The sequence below is a fragment of the Ctenocephalides felis genome, unplaced genomic scaffold, assembly GCF_003426905.1.
Source record: "Ctenocephalides felis isolate EL2017-DRISC unplaced genomic scaffold, ASM342690v1 CF-g0.4_SCAFFOLD_03570, whole genome shotgun sequence".
Lineage (NCBI taxonomy): Eukaryota > Metazoa > Arthropoda > Insecta > Siphonaptera > Pulicidae > Ctenocephalides > Ctenocephalides felis.
The window spans coordinates 405,267-413,095 of record NW_020539724.1 but is presented as its reverse complement, the minus strand read 5'-3'; the positions used below and the strand labels follow the sequence as shown (position 1 = coordinate 413,095).

The following is a 7,829-nucleotide window of genomic DNA, read 5'->3' as shown; positions in this document are numbered from 1 at the left end:
AATTACAAGGATGATACTCTAGAAATTCTACAGTGAATCAAACAATATGGACTTGCCGACATGCATATTGGGGATATGTGCATTCTTGAAGAAAATGACAAGGATGATGCTCTACAAATCCTAGAGCAATGCCAAAGAATTGAGCCAAAGAGGCTGCAGCTTTTATTGAATTAGGTAGGTTTAGTTCGAATATTTAAAATGATTTATGTACTCTACTCTTTAAATAACAAATTAATTGAAACAAAAATAACAAATTAATTGAAAGAGATCATTGTTTCTTACAGTCAAATAATTCATTATATTCAAGTTTCTAATGTTTGATCAATATGAAATATTGAATGATTAAGTTATTTTAAATAAAAAAGTAATATTTAAAAAAATTGACATGTAATTTAATTCAATTTATTTAATATTTCAGACGAGGATGATGTTGATGCAATTGCAATGTGAGCCACAGTCGGATTCATGATTCCCTGTTAATGGAACATCTCAACTTGGGCAATGCCTTCTGGACTCGGTGCAGGCCTTGAAGCTTCCCTAGCGCCTGTAAAAGGTAATTGTTATAAAATATAATTTTCGACACTTATAAATAAGTAATTTTTTGTTATAAAGTTTTGTGAGTTTATAATTTTGGAAGGAGAAAAGCCTAATTGTTTAATTAGATAAAATGATTGTCCTTTAATTGTTTAAAGTTGAAATATCATAATAAATTATTTGAAAAATGTGGTTGAAATATTAGCTAAAAAGAAAAATATCCATTGAAATGCGGATGGCGTTAGCGTCGTACATGTAGCTTTGTAATGTGACTTCTTCAATGCTCAATGAAATGGTGTATTTTTATTTTGCTGTTTATAAATGAGACAAATATATAATAAATACATAAAACGAACTTTGTTGTTTTTTTCACATATTAATATTATCAACTGTTGAAAGGAATTAGTAAATTAGTAAAATTTCCAAGTTTTGTGTTAAATGTGGTAATTTAACCTCCTGCCACATTGTGAGAAAATCTCTTTCAGTCTAGTGTAATGTTTAATTTTTAATACAAATGATGATAAATACTTGATATCAAATTATTAGACTGTAGTGTTTAATTTGAATAAATTTCCAAATTAACATGTTCTTTTTTTTTCTTGCAGATGAGATGCATTTCGATAGCCCAAAAAGCAGAGTCGATGTGCCTTTTCCATCGAGTCATTGTGAGGGATTGATGCTAATAATGGAAATCAAAAGACAAAAATGCCGTCGTGTGCCTGAGGATTTTGCAAAGGGGCAAAATATAAGGTAATTTGAAGAAATCAATCAAATACATTGATCGACAATGAATATATATTATGTTTAAAATGTAATACACTTTGAATTTGAAATAAAGATATAGTTTATTTAAATTTACATCTTGTTTTTAATTTAATGCCCTTTGTTTACAATTCAATATATTTAGCTTAAAATTAATTATAATCCATTTTAAAAAACATTTGAAATAGTTTTTCCTGAGTTTTACACAAATATTTAAATCATAATTTAAAAGCAATCACATAGTAATATAATAAAATAACTATTCAAAGCTTTATATAAAATTGTACTAATGTATTTTTTTTTTTAATTTTCAGCAGTGGCAATGATGATGCTGCCAAAGAATCATTGTTGGAGCAAGACCCACAAAAGAATGTAAGCGATGAAGATGCTTTTCGGTGCCCCAAAAGAGTTGATGTGCCTTCTCCATCGAGTCATTGTGAGGGATTGATGCTAATAATAGAAATCAACAGACAAAAATGCCATCGTGTGCCTGAGGATTTTGCAACCGGGCAAAATATAAGGTAATTTGAAGAAATCAGTCAAATACATTGATCGACAATGAATATATATTATGTTTAAAATGTAATACACTTTGAATTTGAAATAAAGATATTGTTTAATTAAATTTACATGTTGTTTTTAATTTAATGCACTTTGTATACAATTCAATATATTTAGCTTAAAATTAATTATAATCCATTTTAAAAAACATTTGAAATAGTTTTTCCTGAGTTTTACACAAATATTTAAATCATAATTTAAAAGCAATCACATAGTAATATAATAAAATAACTATTCAAAGCTTTATATAAAATTGTACTAATGTTTTTTTTTTTTTTAATTTTCAGTAGTGGCAATGATGATGCTGCCAAAGAATCATTGCTGAGCCCTGAGCAAGACCAACAAAAGAATGTAAGGGATGAAGATGCTTTTTGGAGCCCAAAAATTGACGTTGCTGTTGAGGGAGTGGTGCGAGAACAACTGAAAATGTAAGTGTTTTTTTCTCTACTTTACACTTTGAATTCGAAATCAAGTTTTTTTTGTCAAATATCAATATGCTTCATTATGAAATATAATTAATTTATAATTGAATGCATTTTGTTCACTAAATGTAATAAATTTTGCTTAAAATTTACAGATAATATCCGATTAAAAAAACATTTGAAATTTACTTAACTTTATATGTAAATATTTAAAACTTGCCATTTGCAATAGTGATAGTGTACAATGAAATATTTTATGAAATTGTACTAATGTTGCTTTTAATTAATAATAAAAGCATTTAATTGACACTTTAAACTTGGTTTATTATTCAATAAAATTAGTTACTTTATTAAATGAGCTTTGTTCATTATTAAACACAATGTTTAACTTTATAAATTTAATTTATAATTTAATATACTTTATTTTTAAATTACTGAAATTTGTCTTTAGTTTAAAATACTTTGCTTTTGTTGAATTCATTTCTGACAAAAGATTTTGTTAATAAAATGTTTTGATTGAAATTTAAATGACTTGTATTAATTAAATAAATTTAGTTTTGAATGTAATATTTGTAGTTTAATTAAATATTGTTTGTTGTTGATGGAATAAAAGAATTGAATTATATTTGTTGATTTCTAACAGAGTTAATAATTTGTTATTTGAAAAATTTAAAATGAATTTTCTTAAAAAACACATAAAATAAAGTGAGACTGTTTAACTAATAAACGTTTTTTATTTTCAGTGCTTGCAATGATGACAACGTACTGTCCAAGAATGCCACAACTGATGCTCCTTAAGAATGGCAATCATGTATTGCGAGCAACGATAAAAAGTAAGTGTTTTATTTATACTTTGGACTTTGATTTGTTAATCAATAAATTTTTTCGTAAAATAAACCTTTGTTTTAAGGGGGTATTTTAGTGTAGAGCGATGAATTTTAGGTCATTTTTAAATTATCGTAAAAGAAAGCAATGAATGTTTTCACTATCAATTTTTTTTATCATTTGTTTATTAATATTAAGATTAAAACAAAAATAAAAAAATAAAAAAGTATCGACAATGAATATATATTATGTTTAAAATTTAATACACTTTGAATTTGAAATAAAGAAATTGTTTAATTGAATTTACGTCTTGTTTATTGAAATTGTAAAAACTGGCAACTGATGAAGTGTATGGTCTCAAAAAATTGGCATGTCAGTCTTGATTGACATGATTTCAGCCTTCCTAGCCATGGAAAATGTAAAGAATGAAAAGATTATTAATTTACAATGATGTCGCAATTGGTTGAACTAACAATAAGTAAAAAAAAAATATGTTTTCACAAATTGGCGACTGTTTGAAAAAAAAAGTTGTTTTTTTGAGTTTCTCGAATGTTTTAAAAATATTAAAAATAGGAATTTCGGGATGATTCTAGCTCAGACTATAGATAGATCTATAAAGAAGACTATCTGAAAATTTCAAATAAATTGGTCGAGTAGAACTTCAGAAATCGTGACAAGAGTATTAAAAAAGTAAGTTCTGAGAAACTTATAGATAGTTAGTCTTAGAAGACTATCTGAAAAAATGTTAAAGTTTTGTGTGAAGCCAAACCAGTATAGAGACCGAGTCAGTAAAATGCCTATATCTCCAAAAATAATTCAAATTTTCAAAAACCGATTTGTTTGAATTTCTACACTAGAATACCCCCTTAAATTGAGTTAAAATGACTTGTTTGAATTTAATAGACTTTGTTTAGAATTTAATAGTTGTAGTTTATAATAGATTACTTTTAATTAAATATCTTTTGTTATTAATTGAAATAAAAAAAAAATATACTGCATTATAAATTTAAAGTTAATGTCTTAACAATTTTATTTACACTTTAGACTTTGTTAATGTATTTAATTTTGAAAGAAAAGATTGTTTAAATAAAATGTATTGATTATAATTTCAATGATTTGTTTTAATTCAATAGACTTTGTTTTGAATGTAATAGTTGTAATAGTTGTAATAGTCGATGTAAATGAAACATCCTTTTTTTATTGGAAAAAAAAAATATAATTATTCGACTTGATAATTCCTTATTTAAAAATTCCAAAATGTAGTTAACTTAAAAATTCCATGAAATAGATTGAGGCTGTTTAACTAATAAATGTATTTTTTCATTTTCAGTACCTTTGATGAGTACTACCCACTTGCCACTGCCCAAGAATGCTATTACTGATGATGGTGCTTAAGAATGATGACGGTCCACCCCGAGCCACTGTCATTTGGATGGCGTTTGAAGAAATGTAAGTATTTATATTTTTATTAGTACTTATTAATAAATAGACTTGTATAAAATAAACTTTTGTGTTAAAGTGAATAAACTTTGTTTGAAATAAATAATTAATTTAATTTAATAATTAATAAATAATTCAAATAACTTAATTTGATTGTAATAATTAATTAATTAAGACTTTTCGAATTAACTTGACAATGTTGTATAAAATAAACTGATTGTATAAAATATTTGACTTGTATAAAATAAACTTTAGTTTTAAAGTGAATAAACTTTGTTTCAAATAAATAATTGAACTTAATGATTAATGATTCCAATTTAATTAATAGCTTTCGAATTAACTTTATAAATTTGTTATTTGATTGTAGTTTGATTGTAATCATTCATTAATGAAGACTTTTCGAATCAACTTAGGAATTTTTTTTTTACTTAAAGAATACTTAACTAATGAATTGTAATAGCTGGTGTCAATTAAATATCTTTAGTTTTTAATAAATTAAAAAAAAATTATAGATCAAGACTTGTTAATTTGTTTACTAAAATGTATTTTACTTAAAAAAAATAATGAAATAAATGAAGACTGTTTAACTAATAAATGTATTTTTTATTTTCAGTGTCTTTGATGAGTACTATCTCAACTTGCCATTGCCCAAGAATGCTATTACTGATGATGGTGCTTAAGAATGATGACGATCCACCCCGAGCCACTGTCACTTGGATGGTGTTTGAAGAAATTGTGGATTGTTTGCAGCGATTATTAAATGTAAGTATTTATATTTGTATTAGTACTTATTAATGAATAGACTTGTATAAAATAAAGTTTTGTTCTAAAGTAAATAAACTTTGTTTGAAATAAATAATTGAAATAACTTAATTTGATTGTAATCATTCATTAAGACTTTTCGAATTAACTTGATAATATTGTATAGAATAAACTTATTGTATAAAATAAACTGATGTATAAAATATTTGACTTGTTGTATAAATAAACTTTAGTTTTAAAGTGAATAAACTTTGTTTGTTCAAGACTTTTCGAATTAATGAAACAATTTGTTTTGACTTTAAAAATATTTAGCTAATATATTGTTTAAAATAAAGTTTAGTTTTAAAGTGAATAAACTTTGTTCTGAATAAATAATTGAACTTAATGAATGATTCCAATTAAATGAATAGCTTTCGAATTAACTTTACAAATTTTTGATTTGATCGTAGTAAGTTAAAAAATATTTGATTGTATTTAACTAATAAATTGTTTTTATTTTCAGTAGCTGCATGCATTGGTGATACTTTGATGGCATTGAAGAATTGTGCGAACAAAGAGGGGAAAGTGGCTGCGAGCATCTACGCAAAGTAAGTGTTTTATTAATAATATTTTAAAGTATTAAAAAGTCGATGTTAATTAATTAACTTGATTAATCAACAAAGACTTTGCGATGAAATACACTTGGTATTTCAATGCAAAGTGTTTGTTAATTAATCATGTTGATTAATGAACAAGGACTTTGTGTTGAAATACACTTTGTATTTCAATGCAAAGTGTTTGTTAATTAATCAATTTGATTGTAGTTACTAGAAAAATATTTGATTGTATTTAACTAATAAATTGTTTTTATTTTCAGTAGCTGCATGCATTGGTCATACTTTGATGGCATTGAAGAATTGTGCAAACAATGAGGGGAAAGTGGCTGCGAGCATCTCGGCAAAGTACGTGTTTTATTAATATTTTAAAGTATTAAAAAGTTCATGTTGATTAATTAACTTGATTAATCAACAAAGACTTTGCGATGAAATACACTTGGTATTTCAATGCAAAGTGTTTGTTAATTAATTAAGCTGATTAATTAACTGACTTTGTGTTGAAATACACTTGGTATTTTAAGACAAAGTCTTTGTTAATTAATCATGTTGATTAATGAACAAGGACTTTGTGTTGAAATACACTTGGTATTTCAATGCAAAGTGTTCGTTAATTAATCATGTTGATTAATTAATGGACTTTGTGTTGAAATACACTTGGTATTTCATCATTAAGTCTTTGTTAATTAATCAAGGTGATTAATTATGGACTTTGTGTGAAATACACTTGGTATTTCAACGCAAAGTCTATGTTAATTAATTAACAAAGACTTTGATGAAATACACTTAGTATTTCAACGCAAAGTCTTTGTTATTAATTAACAAAGACTTTGTGATGAAATACACTTGGTATTTCAAGTCTTTAATTTTATTGTTTCTGATATTTATGTTTATTTTTTCTTCCAGACTTGGACACTTTGAATGGTCTCCCAGACTTTGATGCCGATGATGTCTTTTACAAAATGATCCAGACTTGCCAATTCAGGCTTTGCTAACTGATTGCTGCGTTTTTTTCAACCGACCTGATTAAATGTAAGTTTTTAAAATTGAGACTTTAATTTAATTTCTCATGCAAATGATTTTGATACTTATGTTTTTGTTTTTCTTTACAGGTTGATGGATTGAAGACTTCGATACTTGCATCGTTGCTTATCCTAGTCTCTATCTACCCTATCAAAGAATCTGAGTCATCGCCAAGTAAGCACAGTGATTCCATAGATAAAGTTCCTGGTTCAAAATTGAAAGAAAACTTATTTTTAAAAATAGAAGAAAACAATTTCATGAAGTCTGAGTTAATAAAAAATCCTAGGATGACTTCAAATATTTCAAGGAGCCAATTATTGCAATCACAAAGAGCCCAATTTTTAGCCTCTAATAATACAAGCCAATTACAAATAACCGCACAATTTAAAAACGGCCACTATACAGGAATCACAACAGGGGGACAAAGCATCAGAAAGAGTGAAATACCTAAACCGCCATCTCCAACTTTAGAAACTGCTCTTTGAGACACATTTTTGTTTGTGTATAGAACTAAGTTATAGAATGTCTAGGCTAACTACTATGTAAATTGTATATTTTATTTATAATGTGAAAGAATGGTTAATTATTATATTCAACTATTAGACATGAAAACTTTTGTAATTTTATATCAATATCAATTTGTAATATTTATGCTCGATTCATCAAATAATTGCCATTAATCAAAAGGCCTTAAAATAAAAAGTAATATATTTAAAAATGTACTTAATATATTTAATATATGTATGTAAATAAGCGTTATACATTACAATATCATTTCATTAAATTATATTACATCGTCTTTTCCTTAAATCCTATTTGATAACACTAGCTCCATTTTGACTCTTAGCTTTTAGTCTGAGATCCGTTCATCATAGGCTGACGCATCGGAATAGGTCCCATGGGTCCT

At 25.9% G+C, this 7,829-nt stretch overlaps 1 protein-coding gene across 1 annotated transcript; it reads left to right on the top strand.

Moving 5' to 3' along the window:
• The first annotated feature begins 501 nt into the window (after window positions 1-501).
• On the top strand, window positions 502-7,373 carry LOC113383028. The gene is made up of 10 exons (XM_026621280.1): window positions 502-553; window positions 1,140-1,284; window positions 1,611-1,817; window positions 2,145-2,285; window positions 3,023-3,112; window positions 4,435-4,553; window positions 5,158-5,306; window positions 5,809-5,893; window positions 6,806-6,931; window positions 7,012-7,373. The coding sequence occupies exons 1-5, from the start codon at window positions 502-504 to the stop codon at window positions 3,075-3,077; spliced, it is 600 nt and encodes a 199-aa protein (XP_026477065.1). The 3' UTR covers window positions 3,078-3,112; window positions 4,435-4,553; window positions 5,158-5,306; window positions 5,809-5,893; window positions 6,806-6,931; window positions 7,012-7,373.
• Window positions 7,374-7,829: the final 456 nt, after the last annotated feature.

What these genes read in the sequence shown, in the direction of transcription:
- LOC113383028 (XM_026621280.1), top strand. Translation starts at nt 502, where the DNA reads ATGCCTTCTGGACTCGGTGCAGGCCTTGAAGCTTCCCTAGCGCCTGTA. An exon ending in TTCCCTAGCGCCTGTAAAAG is followed by an intron (nt 554 to 1,139) that starts GTAATTGTTATA and finishes TTTTTCTTGCAG; the next exon opens with ATGAGATGCATTTCGATAGC. An exon ending in GCAAAGGGGCAAAATATAAG is followed by an intron (nt 1,285 to 1,610) that starts GTAATTTGAAGA and finishes TTTAATTTTCAG; the next exon opens with CAGTGGCAATGATGATGCTG.